At 50.0% G+C, this 25,452-nt stretch overlaps 10 protein-coding genes across 10 annotated transcripts; 8 read left to right on the top strand and 2 right to left on the bottom strand.

Annotated features, from left to right (window-relative positions):
• Positions 1-447: 447 nt before the first annotated feature.
• A1O9_07530 (uncharacterized protein) lies at positions 448-2,979 on the top strand (the record flags this gene model as incomplete). The annotated part of the gene is made up of 1 exon (XM_013403086.1): positions 448-2,979. The coding sequence occupies one exon, from the start codon at positions 448-450 to the stop codon at positions 2,977-2,979; it is 2,532 nt and encodes an 843-aa protein (XP_013258540.1).
• Positions 2,980-3,508: 529 nt separating this feature from the next.
• On the top strand, positions 3,509-4,441 carry A1O9_07529 (uncharacterized protein; the record flags this gene model as incomplete). Its single annotated transcript, XM_013403085.1, has 1 exon — positions 3,509-4,441. The coding sequence occupies one exon, from the start codon at positions 3,509-3,511 to the stop codon at positions 4,439-4,441; it is 933 nt and encodes a 310-aa protein (XP_013258539.1).
• Positions 4,442-5,501: 1,060 nt separating this feature from the next.
• On the top strand, positions 5,502-6,194 carry A1O9_07528 (uncharacterized protein; the record flags this gene model as incomplete). The annotated part of the gene is made up of 1 exon (XM_013403084.1): positions 5,502-6,194. The coding sequence occupies one exon, from the start codon at positions 5,502-5,504 to the stop codon at positions 6,192-6,194; it is 693 nt and encodes a 230-aa protein (XP_013258538.1).
• A 3,036-nt stretch (positions 6,195-9,230) lies between these two features.
• On the top strand, positions 9,231-11,187 carry A1O9_07527 (POT family proton-dependent oligopeptide transporter; the record flags this gene model as incomplete). The annotated part of the gene is made up of 2 exons (XM_013403083.1): positions 9,231-9,498; positions 9,563-11,187. 2 exons carry the CDS (start codon positions 9,231-9,233, stop codon positions 11,185-11,187), a joined length of 1,893 nt encoding a protein of 630 aa, XP_013258537.1.
• A 314-nt stretch (positions 11,188-11,501) lies between these two features.
• Positions 11,502-12,473, top strand: A1O9_07526 (uncharacterized protein; the record flags this gene model as incomplete). The annotated part of the gene is made up of 2 exons (XM_013403082.1): positions 11,502-11,653; positions 11,708-12,473. The coding sequence occupies 2 exons, from the start codon at positions 11,502-11,504 to the stop codon at positions 12,471-12,473; spliced, it is 918 nt and encodes a 305-aa protein (XP_013258536.1).
• Positions 12,474-13,055: 582 nt separating this feature from the next.
• A1O9_07525 (uncharacterized protein) lies at positions 13,056-14,302 on the top strand (the record flags this gene model as incomplete). The annotated part of the gene is made up of 4 exons (XM_013403081.1): positions 13,056-13,194; positions 13,250-13,947; positions 14,006-14,111; positions 14,166-14,302. The coding sequence occupies 4 exons, from the start codon at positions 13,056-13,058 to the stop codon at positions 14,300-14,302; spliced, it is 1,080 nt and encodes a 359-aa protein (XP_013258535.1).
• A 1,971-nt stretch (positions 14,303-16,273) lies between these two features.
• On the bottom strand, positions 16,274-17,090 carry A1O9_07524 (uncharacterized protein; the record flags this gene model as incomplete). The annotated part of the gene is made up of 2 exons (XM_013403080.1): positions 16,274-16,698; positions 16,859-17,090. 2 exons carry the CDS (start codon positions 17,088-17,090, stop codon positions 16,274-16,276), a joined length of 657 nt encoding a protein of 218 aa, XP_013258534.1.
• Positions 17,091-18,926: 1,836 nt separating this feature from the next.
• A1O9_07523 (uncharacterized protein) lies at positions 18,927-20,354 on the top strand (the record flags this gene model as incomplete). Its single annotated transcript, XM_013403079.1, has 1 exon — positions 18,927-20,354. One exon carries the CDS (start codon positions 18,927-18,929, stop codon positions 20,352-20,354), a length of 1,428 nt encoding a protein of 475 aa, XP_013258533.1.
• A 1,441-nt stretch (positions 20,355-21,795) lies between these two features.
• A1O9_07522 (uncharacterized protein) lies at positions 21,796-22,947 on the top strand (the record flags this gene model as incomplete). Its single annotated transcript, XM_013403078.1, has 1 exon — positions 21,796-22,947. The coding sequence occupies one exon, from the start codon at positions 21,796-21,798 to the stop codon at positions 22,945-22,947; it is 1,152 nt and encodes a 383-aa protein (XP_013258532.1).
• Positions 22,948-23,478: 531 nt separating this feature from the next.
• On the bottom strand, positions 23,479-24,934 carry A1O9_07521 (L-lactate dehydrogenase (cytochrome); the record flags this gene model as incomplete). The annotated part of the gene is made up of 4 exons (XM_013403077.1): positions 23,479-23,639; positions 23,699-23,907; positions 23,964-24,421; positions 24,473-24,934. 4 exons carry the CDS (start codon positions 24,932-24,934, stop codon positions 23,479-23,481), a joined length of 1,290 nt encoding a protein of 429 aa, XP_013258531.1.
• Between the last annotated feature and the right edge of the window lie 518 nt (positions 24,935-25,452).

Genomic DNA, 25,452 nt, shown 5'->3' with positions numbered 1-25,452 from the left:
GCCATCCCATGTACATCTTCGTTTGGCTTAGTGCTGACCCAGGCGACAAGAAGCGCGGAAGCGAGGTTTCAAGCTTCTCCTTTACATCAATCAGTAATTGGTATATGAGGATTCAAACCGATTCTCGTTTCACCATCACGCAGCCTCCGTTCGCCTCTTTGCTGACTGTCCTAGACAACCCCCGAGTCCTGTGCACAGTTTCCAGCCGTGGGAAGTTTTTGATTGCTCCTTTGAGCGCTCACCAGGCCAAATGCCGCTTGAGCTGCATGGGATAGACATGGCCTCCATCTCCCATGATGATACTGTAAGCCGCCAGACTGTGGCCTGGGCCATTGTGAACTTGAACAAGATATTACTATGAGATGGTAAGTCCCATCCTTCATATCCAAAGTGTCATCCAAATCCTTCTCTGGCCTTGTGTTGTAATAGTCCACTCGCTTTTAGCAAATGGATCTTCCGGGCGCTGGTCGTCGATCGTACCTCCGTGCTTCCTATGGGCAATTCTTTAATCCTTACACTGCTCATATTCCCCTCGAGTCTCAGGACGCTCTCAACCCTAATAGTCCTGTCAGTCCTTTGCCGCCCAGCCCAAACCCAACTTCGCAGCCCATCAAATCTGCATATACCGTTCACTGCCTTACGAGCCCTCCTGAGGAAAAGGAATTCTCCTATTCCAACATCAACCTGACTAGCTATGGGGATACCAAGTCCCCTCACACAGCACTTGCAAGAAATGCAACATTTGAGCAACCTAAACCTGCTATCTACACGGGCTTCTGGAACAATTCACCAAAACTCATTCCACACATCATCGCCATTGGCGTTACTGTAGCAGTTGTCCAGCTCAGCTTTCGCAACCACTACTGGATGGACTTACGGGATCCAATGTACGAGATACTCCCTGGAATCACTCAGGGCGGTGCGTTGAACGCATTGCAGTTGGCAGCCAAGCTTCATGAGCTCATTCTTGTGGCCTCATTAGGCAAGATAGTGTTACACGTGGCTCAAGATCACCTGGTGGGCAGGTCCGGCCTCCCTCTCGGTCTGATTACCAACAGTTTCTCGATAGGCGCTGGAGATTTCCTCTGGACAAAAGCATACTGGAAGTCAATATGGACTATCAAGAACAAGCACTGGCGGTTTTGGCTGGTATCTCTGCTCGCGACCGTCTTGGCAATGCTAGCTGGTCCATCGTCTGCAATAGCGGTCATCCCTTCACTCAACTGGTATCCATTGGCGTACCCGTTTCAAGAAGAGGTGCTGCCCTTTTACATCTTCAATCAAAGTACAGTCCTGTGGCCCTCCAACATCACAGCGGCTAGTCTCAACGGCCCCAATTCTGGGATCAATTGTACCATCGCCTCCACGAAGACCGCCTATCAGGACGTCTGTCCTGCCGGCGGCTTTCGAGATACTTATGAGTGGGCAGGCAATCTGCTATTCGCTAATTCTTCCGCAGGCACCAATATCAGCTTTAGTGACGCCCATGGAGAATCTCGGAGGGTAGTCACAACACAAAGCTGTGACAGCAGTTTCGATGGTCGAGCGTCCGGGTTGTCCCTGAACACCTTCCTTACTGGAGCCGTGTCCTCATTTTGGTCATTCGCGAATAACAATTTCCATGGGCTCGCGTTGCTTACAGCGAAACCGAGAATCACTTTTCAAGGGTCGCTATACGCACCGAGGGTCGAGGTCCTGTGTGACGGCTACGTGTACTACAACACAAGCATGATCGAAAGTCGTGCGCCGGTCAATTTCCCAAGTTTCACGCCTGATAGACAGCTTCCAAGCGCCAACTACGTCTTCCCGTACAACGGCATCCTGAATGCGACCAATGTGACTTGGGTGTCGATGCCAGCAGGGTCCGACAACCCGTCGATCGGAATCGTGATACGGGTTCCATACACATATGGGAACGGCAGCGTCACCAATATAGCCCAGGCGACGGAGATACATGCATGCAGCATTTACGCGCAATGGGTGCCCGTAGAGGTGTACTATGAGCCCAGACAGCAGGATCAAGTTTCATATCGGGTCAAGAATAACGTCAAGGAGACATGCTTGCCTATTGGGAACGAACAGCCTGGGGACTCCCTACCGCCAAGGAACGCCTCCATCGACATGGACTACGCGAACGCAATCAATCAACCTATACCATTTACCGATGGCCCTCTCCCCGTACTTGACGCAATGCTGGCACGTATGGTATTTGAAGATGATAGGTTGGCGGGTAATGAGACGGGCTACACATTCAAAGCTCCATTGGTCTCGATTTCGAGTGTGGACGGGACGACGAACACGACGCTAGATGACACACGAAAGAGTCATTCTACTATGATCGGGACCATGCTCGCGGGGGTAGTCACCGACGGGCTGGCGCGCATCGCTGGGAACGGCATCTTTCCATACTCTGCCTCGATGTTCTTAACTAACCAAACCACAGACTCCGGAAGCATCGTGGGCAGATTCTTGATATCAAGCGCCCACGGGGGAGATGACAACCCGCTGAACGCCACAGATGCAGACGTCAGCGAATGGCTTCGGGTCGATCCCGTGTTCTCTCGGTACGGCTATGGTTACGATTGGAAGGACTCTAGAACCACGCAATTTGGCATTCTCGTACTCCTGATACATTTCGTCTTCTCTTCCATACACACTGCAGTCATTCTTTACAAAGTACTAATCTCCAGGGAAGGCCTGGTGGGATCGTGGACTACGATATCCGAGCTGCTGGCCCTGGCGATGAACTCGACGCCGTCGCCGAATCTGCAAGATACCTGCGCAGGCGTCGATGCGGCGAAAACGTGGCGGCAAGTTGTATCTATCAGAGAGACTTATGCCGGCCATCTTGAAATGGTGGTCGGTGCCGCAGACAAGGCGAAATTCCCTGGTCCGCAGCCGAACACAGCGTATGGCCATCTTCGAGCTCGCCGGCGTGAACCTGCCGACAGTTCTGACTCTCAGTGGACGTGTGACTGAGCGAATGCACTATGAACGCCACGCAGATAGATAGTGTCTCCGAATAATCAAAATCAATTTTAACCATGAAAGAGTTCCGCCGTTTGCTCTTTTCGTCCGGTTGCCAGTGATTAGTCATCTCAGAAGGCCGAATGGTATGTCTCCTGCTCGTACAGAACATAGGTATTGCATTATCCCTCGTTCGGAAGACGAGATTGACAGGTCAGGTAGCCTGACTCTGCTGCAAGAGCGACCAGAAGTAATAGTGCACCAGGAATATGGAGATTTCCTCGGCGTGATTGATTGCCCCGAGATGGCCTTAGCGGCGTCGGTGCAACATCACGCCGGAGTTTATTGTATACCCAATTGGGTCAATAGGTGAGCTTCCATCGTATCTTGGCCACCCATTGGTCTCAATAAGAAGGGTTTAAGCACCGTCAAACATGAGAGTCGCGTTTTTGGGGGGATCCTCCAAATCCACCGGTAGACAGCTGGACATAGAACTGCAGCATCCTTGACAAAGGTCTTCGGCATCAGCATACCGCTCAAAATGGCGACCACAGGGGAGAGCGAAGGGGTGGAACGAAAGAGGGTCGTGCTGATCACTGGATGCTCAGCTGGGGGGATCGGTGATGCGCTGGCACAGGCCTTCCACAGGACTGGGAAGACTCGTGTCTTCGCAACCGCGCGAACCATGTCCAAAATGGCACATTTTGACGGTCGGGGAATCGAGACACTCCAGCTTGATGTCGAGTCCGATGATTCGATTCGCAATTGTGTGAAGGAGTTAGGCGCAGCGACCGGAGGCGTCCTCGATGTACTAATCAATAACAGTGGGGTGGGTTACAACATGCCCTTAGCCGACGTTGACATGAAAACTGCACAGTCAGTATTCAACCTCAATGTGTTCGCAGTCCTCGCTGTTACAAACGCATTTCTACCGCTGCTCTTGAAATCAGCAGCTTCCAGTCGTGATCCTGTCATCGTAAATCAGGCATCTATCAGCGCAGCAACGCCAGTTCCGTTCATTGGCATATATGGCGCCTCCAAAGCCGCTCTGGCGCATCTCACGGACACCATGCGCCTCGAGATGTCATGTTTCGGCATCAACGTTGTCAATCTCATGACGGGCATGGTGGCGACCAATTTCGGGCACAATGTGAGGGGAGCCGAGCCTGAACAAGGAGTTTCCTTGCCGGCAGATAGCATATTTGGTCCAGCTCGAGCGATCGTGGAGAGATGTCTTGCCGGAGGACAATTCGTCGACAGCGCGACACCGGTAGACCAGTATGCCGAGGAAATTGTGGCGATCCTCCAGAACAAGCAGAGAGATCCCCCGGCGAGAATTTGGAAGGGCACATCCGCGTTCCTTGTCTGGTTTTTGCGCAGGTTCACGCCCTTCACATTCCCTGACCGCGAGATGAGGAAGATGGGAAGCTTGGATGAAGTTACACGCCTAGTGAAAGGTGTGAAAGCGGGCTGATGACGCGAAGGAGACCCAACCAAACTGGCACACTCTTGACGAGCTGCGCCCCGGAATGTATGTTTGGGAGTATCTCTTGAGTGGGTTATTGAATCTGCAAATCAAAGTGGATGTCAAATAATCTGGGCGACAATTGGATCAGACAGCCTTCAGCTATCAAGAACGAGAGATCATTTCTTTTCTGGGGAGCCCGACACCTTTCTTACTTCGAAGTACCTCGTATGTTGGTTCGCGAATATCTGTTGACTCGCCATTAGTTCCTGTTGCCCGAGACGGCTGGGTATCCACGCTGATCTCCTCGTTCAATAACGCCCAATTTCTTCTATGGACCAAGGGGATCGCCCTGCAACTAAGAGGCTGCTATTGATTTAGAATGCTTTACACAAGGGTGAGCCGCGGTGAGAAGCAAATTTCAAATTAGTGTTCGAGGCCTTAGCTGCACCTCGCCATATGCCTCCGTAAATGGACTAGCGTTGGTGGATCTGTTCGACCCGCTTTGGCATGGCCCCCAAAAAGATTATGCTATCCCCCAGGCGTTTATTTCCACTACGCCGAAGATATGAACTCATATGCTGCGACAACATCAGTGACTGGCTGAATGGCGTCGAGCTGTTCTCTTCTAGTTGTCACACCATGAGACATGCATGCCAAACCTCACAACGGTTCACTCAGCCTCAGCCGCTCGATTGTACTTTGGAATCCCTCCTCCAGGGTCGCGTGTGATGATCGGATCAACCATTGATAGCTCCCAGCCTATGACGATAATCATATCAAAGGTATTGGCAGCAACAATGCTGCGCCATATCCTGAAGCTGCTGGTTAGTGCTGGTCAGCTGTCAGTGCTTACTACTTATAAAGGGGTGCATAAGCCGCTCTAAGGTGCATGTCAGGCATCGATCTTTGACACCAGCAAACTCCCATCCCAACTTGCAGTTATTTTCCCCCTTCAAAAGCAAAACTTCGTCTGCGCTTACGGACCTGCACGATTTAGCAAGCAACGCGCACAATGTCTAGTTTTTTGAATCTCTTCAGACGCCGTAAGGCCCCACTCGCCTGCACGATGTCGCTCGATCATGATCACACGCACACAGCAGCATGCTTTGTTGATATCAGGCCGCTCTCTGTGGTCGAGCTGTTCCAATCTCAAGGATGCGTGTCATGTCCTCCCGCGCTGCCGGGCATTCATGACGCGACAAATAACCCCAACCTTCTCCTTTTGACATACGATGTTACTTACTGGAACGCCTCGAGTGGTTGGGAAGATACCTTTGGCTCGTCACAATGGGACTCTCGACAGCGCCAGTACGTCCAGAGGTGGGGTCGCAATGGCATCTTCACACCCCAAATTGTCATTGACGGAGTCTCGGATGGTATCGGCGCGACAAAGGAGAACATCAATGAGGTCATCACCAAAGCCATGGAGGTCAGAAACAACATGCAGTGGGCTGTTGGACTGGACCGAGTCGGCAATGACTTGAGAATTGCATCTGAAATGCCTGAGGCTGACCAGGTCTACAACGTGTATATCGTCAAATTCCAGCCAACGCACGAGACCGTCAAGGTTGGGAAAGGCCCAAACAAGGGGAAGAAGGTACCACACCGCAACATTGTGAAAGAGCTTACGCAAGTCGGGGAATGGAGAGGAGGCATTGAACGAATCCAGTTGCCAGCATTCAGAAATGACGGTTACGAGCGAGTCGCTCTTGTGCAGGGCGGTATTGGAGGACCTATCATTGGCGCGCTGAGGCTGTAGAGGGTTACGAAGTACTTTGACGAGTAAGCCAGACTGCATCTTTGATTTCCGTAGCACAGGTATAATAGCACGAGGCGAGGTAGTGGGAGAGTTACTCCTTTATGATCGATGAAGGGACATGTATTTCAACGCTAGAATGTTATCTTCCGCATATCCTCTGAGCATCATAGCCAAACCACAAGCTTGCGTATCCAGGGTTAAGCATTAATCCCTTAGAAGATATTCAAGTCAATACCCAAGAGAATGATTAACAATGGCATGAGAGTACGACTGGCACCCATGTGTTGAATCACACTCTGTGGATGGCAACAAAAGTACCTTCAGCAGGAAACGTCAATATCTTGCGACTCACTGGCTTAGCAATCTCGTGAAATGGTCACGCCGTAATGAGCATCTCGTACCGAGTTCGGGCCCTCGAACACTAAAATGTGATTCTGCATCGTGTATTGTTTCCGGGTATGGCATTCGAACTGATCTGAGCCTCGCAAAGAGGGGGATATGGGCCCACAAAACCCGTAAAGCCTCCATCACGTTCTCCTTGAGGCTGAGGCCTTTTCATTGACGGACGCTTCGTCGGTGCTATTGGCGTAAGCGGAGGTTCGAATGATCAGGATGTCCAAGTGGCAACGGCGCGATAGGAACGACGGCGTCTCTGACCTCCTTTTACTTTACTCTCATCTTCGACTTGACATTCGGGTGGGAAAGGCTCTGAGTCTCTGGTAGTCTCGATTTCGCTCCGAGGATGGGCGTGATTTTGTCTGTGAAACGCGTAACCCTTTCGAAGTGTTGCCGCGCCGAAAGCTAAACAGAGCGTGGCATGTAGCATCGTGTGGCGCCTGGAGATACGGAGTACTGCGTACTCCGTACTTCGTCTGGGGTCCTCCCTAACTAAGTTAGCTAAGGAGCCTTTAGGCCACTGGAGGCGGCCGGAGCGGCCCCCGTAAAAATCACAGCGGCTCCCTCCATGCACTTATTCCGAAGCCCGGAAAGAACTTTTCTTGCTCATTACCGGCAGCAATTGCTCGACTTAGCTCAGGCACGAGAGGCGCCCTTCACATGGGCCAGGCTATCCTATCAGGCAATGGTCAAGTACGTATCTTTGCTAGGGTACCGAGTACTGAGGATGAGCATCAGGGCAGCAGCCATACTAATATCCACACACGATGTCCACCACGCTGCTACCCCCCGCGTCCGCATATACACCCTCGACGCCCTAGCCATCTAATTGTGATTTTCCTATGTTGAGAATCCATAGTTTTCCCGTGATTCAACTGCTATGGGTCGAGCATCTTGCCTGTGCATGGTAGTCCTTACTCGGTACTCGGTACTGAGGCAACTTCAGTTGATGGCGCCACGGCTAGCATTTTCGCTATATTACCAAACCGAGAACAAAAGCGGTCATCATCCGTTCTGGAGCGCTAGAGGTTTCTAGAAGCTCAAGCGATCTACAAGTTGCATTGGCCTGGAAATATGGCGCTCTTGCATCCTTCCTCTTGGTTATCGACAAACAGTTCAGCTTTGAACGGTGTGGAAACCGTCGCTAACCGCCCAGGAACTCGATCATATAAGTATCTCTATATATGCAAAAAGCATGGGTTCTGATACGAACTCGTCGTCAGTGGCTAATGTGCAGGTCGAGGATTCTCACTTGCTCTGAATATGATTGAGTGCTAGCAGTGCAGTTCAAGTTCGACCAACTTATGACTAGAAGGCGGATCAACCTTCTCCTCTCGTGGCGAGAGCCGCTTACGTTGGGCTGCTTTCACCGATTCCATATTTGGAAGGTCAATTCTTGAACACGAGGTTTCAATCCTAAATGTAACTGAACAACTTTTGGTGGGTGGAATGAACGGTGGCAATCTATTTGTACTGTACATGGCAACTCAATACCATTGATCCCTTAACTTCCACCAGGGAGGAAATACTCCCGTGTTGAGTACACAGTTCCCATCCGGGTGCCAAACGACAGCTCTGAAGACAAGCAATGCGTGTATGTGAGATTCATCTCTGACTCTGCTTGAGTGGCAGGGAACCTATGGCTCGGATGGTCTGACCAGCCTCCCATTACCACAGAGGAACATAGGCATGTGTCCAACCTCGGCAGGCTTGGTTATCATTGAACACTGCGCTAAGAGCCTATCGAGGATCATCAACAACCTGTAGAAGACGACGGGAAAGTATGCTGGCTGGTTAATCAACCAGCTTCACAGAATGGGGTCAGTGGCCGTGGTGGAGTTGAGGGTTGAGTGCAACCTCATTGCAGGATGTTGCACCACGGACCTGGCCGAATCGCTCCTGATTCCTTTGCCGGTTCGCCACGTCTTTCATCGCGTGTTGCTCTGTCAGGGTTGATTGGGCGACAACGTCGTGTGCTTCCAAGATAATCTTTTACCCACCACTAAGCGCTTACTCTAGGTCGACGCATAAAGACAATGGGGATCATCTCCTCGCCGTTCTCGGGCCACTCCACTGATCTGGTATAGGCGTTGCCCTGGGTGCGCTGATTGCCATGGAAGCTTAACTTGATCAAGCCAGCCAAGTTCCAGACTGCTCAATGCTTAGCCCCCACAACCTACGCAGTGCAGGGGTCGCCATCGACCTCCTCAATTGGATCTGTGATATTTCACCAAATCTCTCAGGGAATGTCGACTTGCAGGGGAAAATGTAACATGACATGATCGCAACTCATATGCAGGCGAATCAATGCTACATCGTAATCATTGATCGTTGTCGCCGTGCCCGTTCTAGAAGCAATCACATGGTCGCCGAGCAAGATCGCCTGCTGATAAGGACGTTAAGTTTGGTTGGAACTGTCCACCATGGAAGATTTGCGCCATGTCGACTACTCGGATGGACTGGTTGATCGCGCTTGACTCGGATGCCCCCGATGAGATCCGGTAGCTGGTGTGCTGTTTGGTCTGTTGACTGTTGGTGATAAGTATAAGAATCTCTCATGAACCCGTAGAATTCATATTTTCTCTTGTTACGTCCTCACCCTCCCTAGAACTGCAACGTGAGCTTTCAATACTTATCGCGATGCCTGTGGATAGTCCAGAAGCCATTCAAACCGCTGGTTTGACAGACCTACCCAACGATGGCGGTCGACGTGAATCTGTCACCAAGGCTGGCATGGAAACGATCGCTCTAAGAAGGCTTTCGGAATATGACAACCTGCCCACTGAAGCCGAGCTCCATGGACCTACCGCCCTGCGTAGGATAGCAGCCCCAATCCCATGGGCGGTTTATACAGTCGCATTTGTTGAATTATGCGAGCGATTCTCCTACTACGGCACCCAGGTTGTTTGTATGTCTGGCTCTTTCCCCTCCACGAATACAAGGCTCCAAAGATATCACTAACACGAGCATAGACTCGAACTTTGTGAACCATGCATTGCCTCTTCCTGCACCAGACGGACCACCAGGCTCTCACCACAACACCGGTGCAGGAGGTGGATCTGCCCAGGGTATCTCCGGAGCCCTTGGACAAGGGCCACAAACTGCTAACGGGATAAACACCTTTAACACCTTTTGGGTGTACTGCGTTCCTCTTCTCGGCGCATGGATTGCCGACGAGCACTGGGGAAGATACAAGACCATCTGTGTCTCTATCGGAATCGCCATCGTCGGCCACATCATCCTCGTCCTGTCAGCCATTCCTCCGGTCATCACCCACCAGAACGCTTGCTACGCTCTATTCATGATTGGGATTATTGTCATGGGTCTAGGAACCGGTGGCTTTAAACCAAACATTTCTCCACTGGTTGTCGAGCAAATTGAGATCACCAGAGCTTACGTCAAGACCTTGCCCTCCGGAGAGCGAGTGGTGGTTGACCCAATCATTACCCAGAGCAGAATCTACCATTATTTCTATCTTTTCATCAATGTAGGCGCTCTCATCGGCCAAATTGGAATGGTCTACGCGGAGAAGTATGTTGGATTTTGGCTTTCCTTCCTTCTCCCAACGGCCGCATTCCTCACAACCCCAGCCATCATGTGGTGGGGACGCAAGCGTTACCAACAAAGGCCCCCAGCTGGATCTGTGGTTACCAAGGCCTTCAAAGTTCTCTTTTATGGCATGAAGGGCCGCTGGTCGCTGAATCCCGTCACAATGTGGAAGCGCACCCACGATGGTTCTCTGTGGGAGGGAGCTAAGCCCTCTAATATTCCTCCTTCTCAACGACCAACATGGATGACCTTTGACGACGCCTGGGTCGATGAGGTCCGTCGTGGCTTTGCTGCTTGTGCTGTCTTCTGCTGGTATCCCCTGTACTGGTTGGCCTATGGGCAACTTACCAACAACTTCACTGCTCAAGCTGGTACCATGACTCTGCACGGTGTTCCAAATGATGTCGTCAACAATCTTGATCCATTCGCCTTGATCCTCTTTATCCCACTCTGCGATTCCTTCCTGTATCCTGGTCTTCGGAAAATGGGCATCCGGTTTACCGCCATTAAGAAGATTACTGTTGGTTTCTGGACAGCAGCCGCAGCCATGATCTGGGCGGCCGTCGTTCAATATTATATTTACAAGACCTCTCCATGTGGCTTTGATGCAAACAATTGCTTCAACGACGATGGTACTGTGAACCCTGCACCAATCAACGTCTGGGCCCAAACAGGCTGCTATGTGCTCATCGCCCTGTCCGAGATCTTTGCCTCCATTACATCGCTTGAGTATGCTTACTCAAAGGCACCAAAGAACATGCGATCACTTGTGCAAGCTATCGCACTCTTCACCAACGCCATCTCCGCCGCCATCGCAGAGGCATTGAATCCTCTCGCCGGAGATCCTTTGTTGATCTGGAACTATGGAGTCTTTGCCGTTGTGTCCTTCATTGGTGGTTGCATCTTCATCGTCCAATTCTGGTCGCTCGACAAGGAAGAAGATCAACTTAATTTGCTGCCCGAAGGCCACGTCGTTGCTGTGAAGGACATCGAGGAAATCTCAATCACTGATGAACCTGCCCCAACCACAATCCACGAGAAGCTATGAACGCCCCATGATGAAGGTTTGCACTTGGTCGTGACGGTGACACTGAAATTTTTTATAATCAAAAGCGAATATTAATCTTTTAGAAGATATACTATAGTCAAAATATTGTGTCTTCTCCATAATGTCCTCCAAATTCTCATTCAGCTTAGATGCTTAGATGAAGCGTGATTCCGAAATATGCCAAGGCTTATGGCCGCTTTTAAGCTATCTAGGCTATCCGATAAGATCAAAAGTGAGCCATTCCAAATGGCGAGTTTATCTCTCAGCCTGGACGAATATCTCCTTGCCTTACAATCTCCTGCATGAGTTCCAACATGCAGTCGGAGGTCTCGCAGACTTCAGCAATTATCCCTAATTCTTGCCAATGGAATATCAAAAACCTCAAGGGGGATTCGTACCTCATACAAGCGGCATGGCCGCTGGCGTGGGACACGAGCACCAAGAAAGGAGACAAAGTTCCAGTCTTGTGAGGCGCCTCGCCCGCTGTTCCGATTGTGGCTTCGCACTGATTTCGTTTCAGCTATGTCCTTGACGGCAATGCATACTTTTTCGGTACGGTAGAGGCTGTGCGTAGGAATGGAGTGCTGCCAGGAGGCAAAGATGGAATAGTCATCGGAATTGGATATCCCCAATCCAAATTTCCCTTCGATGCGAGAAGGAACGTTGACTTGACGCCACCTTCGCCTCATTACACAGCTCCTTCAAGTCCAGACGGGAAGATTTTTATGGGCGAGCATGGTGGAGCTACAAAATTCATCGAGTTTCTCGTGAACACTGTCCGTGAGTTCCTGTTCGCGGGACCGTTCTCTCGCCAGGCTGTGTCCACGGAAACGCTAGTTGGCCACTCCTACGGTGGCCTCTGTACACTGCACGCGTTATTCACCAGGTCTACTCCCTTCCACGCCTTTGTCGCTGTCAGCCCTTCTATTTGGTGGAACAACCGGTTCTTATTGTCTGAGCAAGAGAGCTTCCTCAGCGACAGCGTGGACACGAGTGCGGATAAAGATCGGCCCAGGCCCTCGTTGTTCTTATCTTACGGATCATATGAACAAGCTCCTCGCCGTCTGCCAACCTGGACAGACGATGAGTACCGAACACAAACTGATTGGTTTCAGCAAAAAGCGCTTGGCGAGAACGCGGGAAGAATGTATGGTGAACTCAAGACATCTCACCATTTTGAGGAAGTGCGCTTGAAAGTCTACCAAGATGAAGACCACCTCAGTGTTGCGATGTGTGGGATCAATTGGGCCATCTCGTGCATCGTAGACCGGGCGCGATTTGAATAGAGCGGATACTCCTCAATCACCATTGCCTCGGTCAGAAAAGGACTCTCACAATACTGGGAGTCAGATCCCATCCCATCCCAGCTACCAAAAATGCCGAAATGCTGAGTCATCTGGCGGATTCGCTCGCCAAACAGATTTTGGCTTGAAAGAGGTTATCCTCGCCTGTCGTTCAGTAGCTGCAATATTCCTCACGATTGTGAGATCCAGAAGGGTTCAACCCTTTATCTATGTATAAGCGCAGCCTTGCGTCCTGACTCTGTCAATCCACAGCCATCATAGTGTTGACTGCTTCAATTGACACCGGTTTTCTTTTCTCGCACGATTCAGGCCCATTGCCAAGGTGTTGGTCATCCGAGGCAACAAAGATGCGGAGAACATCTGCGAATTTCCGGGAGCCGAGTCTGGCTATGCATTTTGTGGGGTTAGGCATCCCTACGTACCATCCCTTGCGATTTTCCGACTTGATCCCCCAAGCAGGAAAACTCTCTCATAATCCTGCATGTGGCACCTCAGATACGACGTCTTGCGAGAGCTTTCTCGGTATATACTCTTGGGGCTTTTTGAATCCTTTGACAGCGCAGAATGAGGGCAGCTCGGTATTACGGCAGGCGCGACATTCGGGTGGAGGACGTTCCGATCCCAAAGCCGGGACCCAAACAATGTCTTATTGAGATTGCTTGGAGCGGTATTTGTGGAAGTGACCTCCACGAATATGTCGCAGGTCTCTCTGCCCTCTGGGGTCTTTTGCGGTAGTCTCAATGACTGATATTTCTTAGGTCCAGTGGGATGTCCGCCTCCAGAGCGCCCTCACCCATTGACAGGCGGCTATGTGCCGGTCACCATGGGACATGAGTTCTGTGGACATATCAGAAGTGCTCCCTCGGGGTCGAAGTTTAAGGAAGGACAAGCTGTGATGGCTGACCCTCGGATTCTGTGTGCGGATTGTCACTCTTGCTCCACCGGCCAAGACCATACTTGTGATCAACTTGGATTTTTGGGCATCAGTGGTGGCGAAGGAGGTGGAGGCCTTTCTGAGTTCGTTGCAATCGATGAGGACATGCTGTACGCGCTACCTGAAAGTGTCAACATCGACTTTGCGGCTCTCATTGAGCCTTTGACCGTTGCGCACCACGCAGTCAAGACTATTAATGCGAAGCTCGAGGGTCTTGACGTATTGATCGTGGGAGGTGGGCCAGTCGGTTATGCCCTCGCCTGCGTTCTCAGAGCAGAGAATGTCAAGAGCATCATAGTGACTGAGCCTGCCCTCAAACGGAGAGAGCAAGCCGAGGCAGTTGTCGACAAAATCATCGACCCAAGGTCCGAGAACGTTGGCGAAGTCTGCAGAAGCTTCACAGGAGGCAAGGGAGCGGACGTCGTTTTCGACTGCGCTGGCATTCAAGTCGGGCTCGAATCTGCCTTCAACGCAATTGTGCGAGGAGGCTATTTCGTCAATGTAGCTGTTTGGGAAGCCCCGGTAAGTCCCCCTCGAGCTCAACTGCACGTTTTGAGATGTGCTGAATCGGTATGCACAGATGACAATCCCGTTCTGGCAATTCTTCCTCAAAGAAATAAAGGTCTTTAGCTCCTGCTGCTACAACAAACAGGACTTTGAGGAGGTGATGGGGCTAATTGGACGAGGTAAAGAATTTCATTCTCCCAATAAAGAAAATACTCTAATCGGCCATCTTCAAGGGAAATTTCCCGGATATGAAACCATGGTCACTGATCGGATATCGATTGAGGATGTTGTCACCAAGGGGTTCGAGGAATTAGTCAACAATAAGGATGACCACATTAAAATACTCGTCTCGCCCAGACCACTATCATAGCGACAACGAAGCCTGCCCTGAAATGGTGAAGTACGACGCGCATCCTTCAAGTCTTCGCCAGACAAGGCTATGACCACGGAATGGAAAGACCTAATCAACGATTGAACGGCTGAATACCTGTACCCCTGTAGGTGGTTACCTATTTCTCAAGCTATATTTAGTGGACTACTCGTAGTTAGGAAGTCACTTTCTTTGAGGAATATCGGTACGAGGTCCCGAGTACCAAGGGGACTGTGCAGCTGTTGGAGGACATTCGTGTTCCTTGGGGCAGGTCCTTTCGGTGGGCTCCATTCTCTTGCCATCCTCTTGCCATCCTCTTGCATTATTTCGTGCTTGACCCGGATTAATTGCGATGGCCAAGGGAAATTGGAAGATGCCGATTTATTGGTGTGCTTAACCAGGAGAGCCCTCTAACCCTCGCCGTGCCGCCCCTGGCAAAGGAACTGATCAGTGGGGCTGGCCAAACCAATGGCCACGCGTAGCATTAAGTCAGCCCCCAAAGTCTTGTGACTTGTCAAACAACGAAGGCTACGCTCCGCCTCCCAAGCCTAATCACTCATTCGATGGCAGCTGTGGTTCTTACCTAACCAGTGGGATGCAAAACGACGGATCAATTAAGCCGGATTCAGAGCTGCTGCTCCTCCTCTGGCTTGGTATTCCAGGCACCACCATACTTTTAGCGAGCAGGTTTCCTTGCCTAAGCTTCCAAGGACCCCAAAATTCTAGTATCCACTGAAAAGCATTCCCAGTATCGTAGTTATGTGCTCTAAGCGAGGCTGTGCTATTCGATTCTGTCCGTGATCTACGGAGTATAGGAGGTCAAGGCGTAGATTCTAACTATAGTATTTCCAAGTCGATGTTTCCTAACGAGAAGTATATCACTTGTACATGAGCCAACCCGGTCACAGTACCTCGGTCCTACCTTCCATCTGCTGAACCGATTGTTTTCGAAGAAATATACTCGAGCCCGCCACTGTGAATTCGTAATCAAGTCCAATTCACCACGACAATGCAGCCTCGCGTGGAAAACGCATTTATTCATGAAAGCGAACGGACTCGAGCTTCAGCCGTTTGGAATGTCAGGCTGAGGTTCCTGACGACTCTGATCATTCTGGTTGGCACTGGTGTGCAAATAGGGGTCGCGGTTGATACTACTGACAATTATGAAATTTGGGTGTCTCCCGAATCGTTTGTCTTCGTTCGCCTTCCCCTGGAACCCTTTGGGAGGATTGAAAAGCATTGCTAACTGCAAGACAGCTTGCAATATCCTTGTTCTGGAACCTTGCTGAGTTCTGTGTTCGATTCATCAAGAAAAGAGGAATCCACCCAGGGGCTCACGTTGGGCTCGATCTGATCCTCTGGATGGGACTGTTCAGTTCTGGACTTGTCCAGATTCTGATAAACTACTGGACTGCGCTGGCCGTAGCGGCTGGTTCAGTGAAGATTCTTGGCTGGTATGACTCCAATTTCTAATTGCATGTTGCTCGCAATTAAGCTTGTCACTGACATTCCTGTTTCCAGTATCTGTCACTTCGTCATGTTCATTTACGCCTGTATCGATTGCGATCGCCGCCGCAAAAAGAACCAGCTAGATTTAGTCGCACAAGCAGTGACCACTTTGAAAGAAACCGAGAGTTTTGAGTTGTCCAACAGGGGCCCAATCAAGGAAATCGCCCCGGGAATGGCATTGGTGTCGATAGAGACGTTGACAAAGTTGCAGAGCTCGGTCTGCACGAAATGTGGTGAGACCAAGATATGACGAACCGAACAATATGATGACGCTTCCCCCATCCACGGCTCATCGACACCTGCCAGACTGGAGGAAGATCAGTCGAAACCCCGGTTTTGATAGTGCAGGAGTCCGAAATCGTCTCTTTTAGCACGAATTTAAGTAATGTCTAATAATGACAAATTCTTTCAATCTCGAGGCCAGTTTCTCATCTCGGAGTTCAAAGGCAATGAGAAACATTGCTATGCTAATTCGACTGGGTGCTGTTTTGGTTTCTGAAGCTGTGGCGTTAATTGTTCTGAGGAAGGCAACTCCACCACATAGGAGTCTGAAAGCTCGACGACTTCTTGGTAGTCGGATTTATTATTTGGATGATGTTCGTAGTATGTGTCATGTGTGTTGCTTTGCGCTTTGTTCTGATTGGTACGACGTCGTTTGCGATAGATGAAGAAACCAACGGCAGCTAGAAGTACGACTCCGACAACGCCAGCTACAGCACCGCCAATAATGGGGCCAGAGGAACTTGAACTGGATGATGTATTTGTTGGTAGTGCAGATCCGTCTGAGGTTGTGGAGGGAGCTAAGTTAGATGTTGCAGACGAGAAGACGTAGGTGCTTGAAACAGCTGATGTTATTGACGTAGGCGCTGCGGAGGAGGAAGTTGAAGCTACACCGTTGTTAGTACATTATTGAATCACCTCTTGAGAATAGTAGTACAGCTTGAGGAGGCAGCTGCTTGAATTAGTAGTTGCAACGCAACCTCTCCAGATCCAAGTTCATATCCCTCATTTCCGCAACCACTGCTATCGGTGCTACTTACAGCATACCCAAAGGATGTTGATAAGCAACAGAAGTAGCCCGAGTCCACACCGCCGTTGTTATAAAGGTTCCAAGATCTGTCACCACATACGGGATTCTGAACGACTGTTGTGGTACAATTCCCTGAAGGGCAGCACACTTGGTTATATGGATTTGAACAAGCCGTATCTCCTGGACAGCATGCATAGAAGGGCGCTGCTGTGGGACCACATTCTGTTTCTGTCGACAAGCAGCTGCCATTTCTGCGCAAAGCAAGTCCACCAAGGCTATCGTCTGACATGGTGGGGTTTGTGACCAAATCGGAGCAAATCACCGGTCGTAGGGAGATCTCACAATTCGCGTTCTCCGGAGGTATGATTGGGGCTGGTAATCGAAGAGGTGTGGTTTTAGGAGCTCGTGAACGTATTTTTCTTCAACGGAGAAGAGACTTGTTGCCAAGAGATGTACAAGAAAGGAAGAGCTCAAGGAACCATGCCATATCTTCAAGAATATGTATCGACCTGCCGCGCGATTTGGTCTTGGGCAAGGGCCGCATCGCTGGCTTCGAGAGTGGAGATATTCCAATCAGTGGAAATGATAGCTTGAAACAGCTGTGAATCCTCAGCTGGGATCCGCAGCAGTGGGTGGGCTTGAGACCCGGTAGGGCGAAGAAACGGCGTCTTGTCGATACATTGATAATGTTAAGCCTAATACGGATGGTTCACCCCTTGGGTAGTGCTCAGGGGACCACAGGCAGCTCATCGTACGAGGTATGGAGTAGTACTCTCAAAAGCACCAAATAGAAATCATGGCCTGGTCTTCTCCTCTCCTTGCACCTGAGCCAAGTTTGTTTCAGACTTCACGCCGGCGCTGTTCTCAAAGTGATCAGCTTCTCGGCCGGAGATTTCGAGCCCAGGTACGAAAGCCCCTAAGCTTCTTACTCATACGAGTACTCCGTGGGGCTCAATAGAATGGTTTCGGGGTCCAATTCACATTAGGTGAAGCACGCCGCTAGCATCCGCGAAACCTTGGACAACAGAGACGAAGTGGTCCCGTTCGCACTTACGAGGAGGGCTGTGATGGCTTAAGTCAGTCGCGCTGACGTTGCAAGGAATTCGGATCACTCTTAGTGTGGTAGGGCTGAAAATAGTGAAGGTTCGCTTCTCTACGAGTAGCTATAGACGGGCCAGGTACCGAGTACAAGGTAGGTGCATACATAAGTAACTCTTAGGGAGGTTTTTATCTCAAACCGTCCCTCAAGAGGTTCACATCTCGATCGCCCATCAAACTTATGGTACGTAAGCAGCTCTTGAACGAGGGCTCTACCCTCGGCATGGAATTCAGGCCACCCACCACAATTCTTGTGCATGCGGTCCATCTGATCCTGCTTACTCTCTGACCGGGGAATTGAGCTTAAGTTGACCACACCACGGACCTTTTGCACGTGTATTGTCATCAAGCCTCTTGGTTTTGTGCATAACTATATACCTGAGGGACCTTATCTGTTTAGACATATAGGTCTGTGCGGGGAATACAAGGCCAAGACCTAAGGCGCCCCATGAACTCCTCCAAGGATGTGTTGAAATCATCGAACGGGAGTGAATGTGACATTCTTGTGCATCACTGAGCGCCTCGTTGCTGCTTCCCAAGGGTCCCTGGCGTACGCAAGAACCCTTTTGTGCAGTCGGATTGCAGCAGATTATGCATGAAATGAAGCCAGGGGTTGCGGTTCCGCAGAGCCAGAAGAGAGCCAGACGACAACATAACAAGACACGCTCTGGCTGCATCACCTGCCGCCGTCGCCATCTAAAGTGTGATGAGGGAAAACCTTGTTGTAACCGATGCGCAAACGGCCGACGACGATGTGAAGGCTATGACACTCCAGTCCCTTGGATATTTGAGCCTAAGTCTACAAATCCTACCTTAGTTTTTCAACCGATCGGCATCATTCAGAAAGGTTCCACGTCCAATCGCAGAAACAAAACTGCCCCTCAAGCCCGCATACAGCTGCTCGATCACAGAAACAGAAATTCTATGCCTCGATTTCCTCTACAACCCCTTACTCGAACATTAGCCGTCGATGTTGAGTGGAAAGAAATGGAGCGTCACGGGTTCTGGCTCTACATGCAGCTCTCCCATAGCACTCTTGAGGCATTTGGAGATGCTGATGTCGAGTTATTTTGTAATATTCTACCACAAGCTAGCATGCATGTTCCCGCTATTCGATCCGCGGTCTTGTGTTTCGCATCATATATTGGTAGCTTGATCGACCCAATCAACACGAGATATTGTCAACTCGCTGCAGAATGGCACTACCGGAAAGTTCTCTTATCGGCTGGATCTGCGAAACCTCCTCCATCTTCAAATTCAAGTTGGGTTGAGATTTTTCTCGTCTCAATGCTACTCAGGTGCTTGGAAACATATCGCAACGACTACAAGCGCGCGGTGACACATCTGCAAGGCGCCATTGGAATCATCCAAGATCATAAGTCGTCCAATGCAATGCAACCACTTGATTTCTGCGTTCAGCACATTATCAACCGCGTAAAGGCTAAAATGAACAGCCGATCAAAGTTTATTTCGCACTCTCCAATGTCACCCTTTGCTCAATTCAACTCAATAGTCGATGGAATTTGTAGTGAATTTGATGCGGCCGGTGGCACAAGATCCCGTGGAGTTGAAAGACTTGAGTTGATTCAGAAATCTGTCAAGCAACTGGACTCTTTCTTCCCTAATCTCGAAATCGACGCAATCTCCCTCAGTCGAAGTACCTCCTACGTTTATTTGCACATCCAATATCAGATATGCCGCCTTGTGCTCGTGAATCTGGAAGATCTGCGCATCCTCTCAGAGTCAGCATCATACCGGGCGCTTCAGGACATCCTTGATCTGTGTGCCAAACTCAATGAGCTCGCGTTGGAAGGTGCGAAGACACTCTCATCCGAAGGTCGGCAGATAAGACTCGGTTTTGGTACTGAATTCATCTCTAACATACTGTTTGTTGCCACGATATGTGGCAGTCCACAAATTCGACAATCCGCCATTTCACTGCTCCGCTCATGTTTTCGGCAGGAGTGGCTATGGGACAGTATGCAAGCCGCACAGCTGGCTGAGTGGCTCATTCACCAAGACGACGACGATGTCCACCCTAGGGCCTGTTCGTCTCGTTCGCTACCAGTGATAGCATCCGCCGAATTTTACCAAGAAAAGCGTCAATCGGAGTCCTCATTTAGGAGGCCTTCATCGGTCCAGATTGAACTGCTTTGGCCTCGCAGTACCGCCAAACACTGGCTCCTTCTCGATCAACCCCATCAGGGAACTCAAAACCAAGCCCAGGCTTCTCACTCAAGTGAGCTTGTACTCTGCTGCAGTCTACAAGGTCCATTCTGGCCTTCTACTGCAATCGCTGTCGGCAAGTCGTACGTTGAGCTTTTGAAAACCCCAGGCGCGGAATCCCCTGATTGGTACCGAGAAATTTCTAAAGCAGCGACGCGATGTCCTGTCTATTCTGCTTTGGGATTGTAACGCACATAGCGGTAAGCTACTTACGGAGCCCGAAGGAGAATTAAGACGATGTATTGCATAACTACAACACTAGCCTGTTCCAGATTTAGTTTGATTTTGGGCACATGAACGTTGCAGACCAGACTTCTCGCCCTTTCTGCGTGACCGTCACAATGGATATTATATGGTGCTGATTGACTTCAGAGAACCTGAACGGACATCGGTGTTGCAGCGATATCTTCCGTTCGATTGCTCCGGTGCCTAAGGGCCCAGCGTCCCTGTCTGGGGGAAGTGCCAGAAAGTGGGGGAGGCTTTGATATTCAAGCCCTATCTCTCTTTGGTTCGCGGCCTCTCCGCCTCAGATACCAATGTACAAGTTCGCCCGCGGAAATAAAGCAGCTGCTCAAATGCATGGTCCAACTAGTATGTCAAGTTGGAACAAGGGATGGCTTACCTGCTTAACAGCATCAACTATTGATATGTCAACATCTTCCAATCTTATGGCTCAGCAAGATGAAGCTTGTCTCCACTGCAGCGTTGATGTCGGTGTTACATCCGAATGTGTCAAATTGTTCCGCGTGCTCGATTGGATGGACCTGTCACATGTTCAGCCTCGCCGTCAATAAGAGCCTAATAACTAAGACACGTAGGCCCCATTAGTCAGTCACCTTGCCGCTGCAGGAATTCCTGATATGGGGCATATTTATCAATCCCAGCCATAAAGCAGAATATACTCCCCGTAGATTGGGAAAATTCGAGGCAAGTTTTAGCACCTCTAGGTTACATACTCGTTGGTAGTGCATATAAACACGGGATTGTAGGTTGATCTTTCTGCATGTTAATTGGGGGCTGAGTATAACGAAGGCTGGGTAGCAGCCAACCAGACCTCTGCCCATGATTTTCAATTACTCAATAGAAACGTAACAATATTATTTCTACTGCTAGAAATAAGATTTGATTCCATATCAACAATCTCGAAGTCTAGGAATTCTATGGCCATCATCTTCTAACGAGTTTCGCTATCCATAGTTGAACATGTGTGAAATGTCCTCCTGGAGTCCTGGCTCTCCCTGATGACGTCTTAGCGATGGCCCTCACCCAACGTTGGGGCGATTCAATCTCCAAACCTGTGTTATTGGATATTGAGCTGACAGCTATGGCAGTATCTGGCAAGAACTGATCACTATTGTTTGCCTGATGACCACCACGTCAGCAATCGTGTCGGAGATCAGATCGTTGTGTGATCAAGGAGGGGGCGAACCCTTACTGGACTGCACAGCCTTGACTATCTCGCAAGGCGAGTTGTTAGGAAGACAAAGCCGCAGAGTATAAAGATGGCTAGAGACCCTCTATATGGAGATTACAATTCATCAAGAATCTCCTGATTTCTCTCGCTTGTTCTTGCAAGTCAGTTCATCACTCACCAGCTTTTTGTAGCATATAACGACAATATTTTCTCAGCATGAAGTCCACCATCCTAGTCTTTTTTACTTGTCTCTCAGCCACAGCCTACGCAGCTCCACAAGGGGACCTGCGAGCACAGGCTTGCCAGAAGCCGCCTGGTGAAGTAGGAGCAGTGTTCGCATTGACAAACTCACCATTCTCGAACGACGTTGTCACGTTCTCTCGTGCATCGGATGGCCAACTCGTTCAGAACGCCATCATCCCAACCGGGGGCATGGGCATTGGAGTTGACTTCGATACACAGGGAGGTCTCCGCCTCTCGTCGGATAATAGCTTTCTTTACGCAGTCTCTCCTGGTACGGACCAGGTCACTGTCTTCTCCGTCGACGGCTCCTGTCTCACAATGATTCAGGAGGTCTACGCTGGCGACCAGCCGCTTGCTCTTAGCCTCTCGCCGGACAACAAGCTGGCGTACGTTCTTGACGGCTCAGTGGCTTCCACTGGGATTTTCGGCTTCACAATAGGTAGTGACGGGACCTTGAATCCCATCACGAATGAAACAATCCCTACGAGCACTCCAATCGGTGTTCCTGGAACAATTGACTTCTCACCGGACGGCAAGAGCTTGATCGTTACCAACAAGGTCGGCTCTTCTATCGACTTTTACGCCGTCGATTCCGCTGGTGCTGCAACACTGAAGACCACTACCAAGTCCGCTGGCGATCGGCCGTTTGGTGCTGTGTTTCGCCAAGATGGTGCGTTATTCGTGGTCGAGTCAGGTCTGCCCGTTTTCACTAACAGCGCCATCTCCGCCTACAAAGTAGATGGCAGCTCTGGTGCCATCTCCTCGGTGACAGCTAGTGAGAAGAACCAGCAAACCGATGGCTGCTGGATCGCTCTCGCAGGCTCCAATGAGCAGTACGCGTATACTGCAAACTTCGTCTCCGGAACCATCTCCTCATACGCCGTGGCCGCCGATGCAAGTGTGAGCTTGATTGAGGGGTCCGCGTATTTCGCTGGAAATAGCTCGGAGCCGGTCGATCTCGCTGTTGCAGAGAAAGGGAAATTCCTATACAATCTACTGAGAGGTACCGGCGCCGTGGATGCTTTTGCGGTTCAGGAGGACGGTAGTCTGACCAGCTTGGGTCGGGTTGGCGAGGGAAAGGGTTTGCCGCCTGCTAACGGTGCCTCTGGCATGGTCGCATTTTGATGGTATTCCTGGGATCTGTTCTAGTGTGGCCTGCGGGAGGTTGTAGCCCCGTAGCTAACAGCGCCAGCACGACAATGAGGGTATATTGCGGAGTGTTGTCGCGAAGTCCTGATTTCGGTAAACTTTCATTTTCTATCAAACCACGTAATAACATCTTCTTGAGTAGAACGAGAGGCTTTAATCACTGTGTTTTTAGTGGCATAGAACATGCGTACATTAAGTGAAGATGGTGCTTGCGCTTCGGCTACATCGACTGGAATCTGCTTAACGGAGCGGGTATCTCCTCTTTAAGGAGGGTTTGATTAATCTGCGCGATACCTCACACTATACGGCCTCACTTAGACATTGAGTGTACCTGGCACTATCTTATTGCTTCTATTTTAGTACTGGCTCGAGTTAGATGTTGTCTCGGAGAGCCATGACCCCAAGGACTGGTGATGATCGTACCTTGTTGCGCCTTACTTGATGCAGCGGCCAGCACGCTCTTCGCAGGGAAGAACTATTTCATACTCCACAATTGATGTTCATTGTTCAGAGCATACACTTCGGCTTCCACTGGATCCAAGGATGTGACTCTCCTGTTCTGATCAGCGGCTCAAGACGAGCTGTATTTACCATTCCAGCGTGCGCCTGATCCACATCAGTGATGCCAGTGAGCTTCATCGCCGATTCAACCTCATCTTTCAAAATTACTCATAATTTTAGTAGTCAGCAATGAATTGAACTAAGAGATTCGTGGGTGGACACTCACTTTCTGTCAAATGCTCAACGCCCTCCTGTCCGTAGGCTAAAGAATAGAGATAGGGCCTGCCTATACCTACGGCAGTGGCTCCCAGAGCAAGAGCTTTGAGAACATCTGTGCCGCGCAGGATGCCGCCATCCACATATATCTCGAGTTTGCTAAGGATCTCTGGGCACTCTTTGTGGATTTCTAGCAACGTGAGAATCGCAGGTTGGGTCCTAGATTCGAAGAATTCAGCATGTTTCGGTCTGATAATACTCCGAGGGTCGCATACGTATCCAAAGAGCGTCCTCCATGATTGCTCAGCATTATTCCTTCTACTCCATGCCTAACAGCCTTCCCGGCATCTGCCGCCGTTTGTATACCTTTCAGCACAATCGGCAGCCCGGCAACTCGTCGGATCCAAGTCAGATCCTCCCAACAGAGAGTAGAATCAATGTACTTGGCCATGACGCGACCTAAGCCACCGCCCTTCTTGTCATTTGAAGCCACAGCTCCACTTACAGGTGAAGATAGATTACCGGCTGATAATCGCTCGTCTGCTTCACGTTTCCCTGGAATGGGAGCGTCAACTGTAACAAATACTGCACGTACCCCAAGGTCTTTGGCCTTTCGTAGTAGCTCTTCTGTTTCGGAGCGTTCTGAATTCACGTATAGCTGTAAGAAGAATGGTTGACCAGGACAACCAGCTTTAACAATCTCGCTGAGAGGATAAGATGCGTTACTCGAAACCTGAGAACAAAATGAATTTTAGCTTCCCTAGCGATGGTATGGTAAACATACAGTATGAATAACCCCTTGAGCCCCACAGCCCCTTGCAATCGCTAATTCTCCATCGGGATGAGCCAGCCTTGCCATCGCTGCTGGGCTGACGAAGAAAGGCGCATCGCTATCGTATCCGAGAATCGTCCTTTTTATTGACACGTTCTTGACATTGCGTAAGACTCGTGGTCGAAGTAGAAGCTTCCGGTAGCTTTCTATATTTGCCTTATGGGTTATCAAATCTGTGGCTGCAGACGAGTAGAAGGCATACGTCTTCTCAGTGTAAAACTTTTGGGCGACATCTTCAAAATCGTGCACCGATATAAGACTTTCTAGCGGCGGCCTGTCTCTGCTGGGTTGTGATTGGTCCTGTGTGCTGACATCCTCGACCTGTATTGAGAAGCTTGTCGATAGATCAATCAATCCCATAAAGGATTCTTTTTCCAATGTTCTCCTCAAGAATACTCGGCGCATGTATCTCATCGTAGGCCGATGTTGCATCTCCGCCAGCAAACTCCAGTATTACTGCGATAAGTCAGAGAATAGGTCTATTAGAGAAATAAAAAGCCTCACTGGCTGAACCTCCTGGATGCTCAGTCAAGAAGGATGAGACGTTGTACACCTTTGAATGAACAACTATCCAACAATCTTCCCGCAGATTATGCTTTTTGAGTTCCTCATAAGGAACATATTCTAAGTGCCTTGATCCTGATCCAGATTCCATTTTCCCATCAGTCGGTTAGTGTGTCTGTAGTTGAGGATTCCAAGTACATAGAGAGTATTGCCCCTACGAGCCGGCCAAGCTTCTTTTTAGAAGGTCTGAAAGAAAGGAGAATTCGTTGTCACAACTCCGACCCATGCACATCAATGGTTGGCCAGCTTCCGTACGCACTCCTTCAGAGAACATTCCTACTTTTGCCCCCATAAGCTCCAGGCCCCTGTGGGGTCGTGGTGAGTGTTCAAGGCACGGAGAGGTGGGAACGGAGCCCATCCGACACTGT

Source organism: Exophiala aquamarina, assembly GCF_000709125.1.
Source record: "Exophiala aquamarina CBS 119918 chromosome Unknown aczIA-supercont1.6, whole genome shotgun sequence".
Classification (NCBI taxonomy): Eukaryota; Fungi; Ascomycota; class Eurotiomycetes; order Chaetothyriales; family Herpotrichiellaceae; genus Exophiala; species Exophiala aquamarina.
The sequence above is the reverse complement of the archived record's forward strand: the minus strand, read 5'-3'. Positions and strand labels throughout refer to the sequence as shown.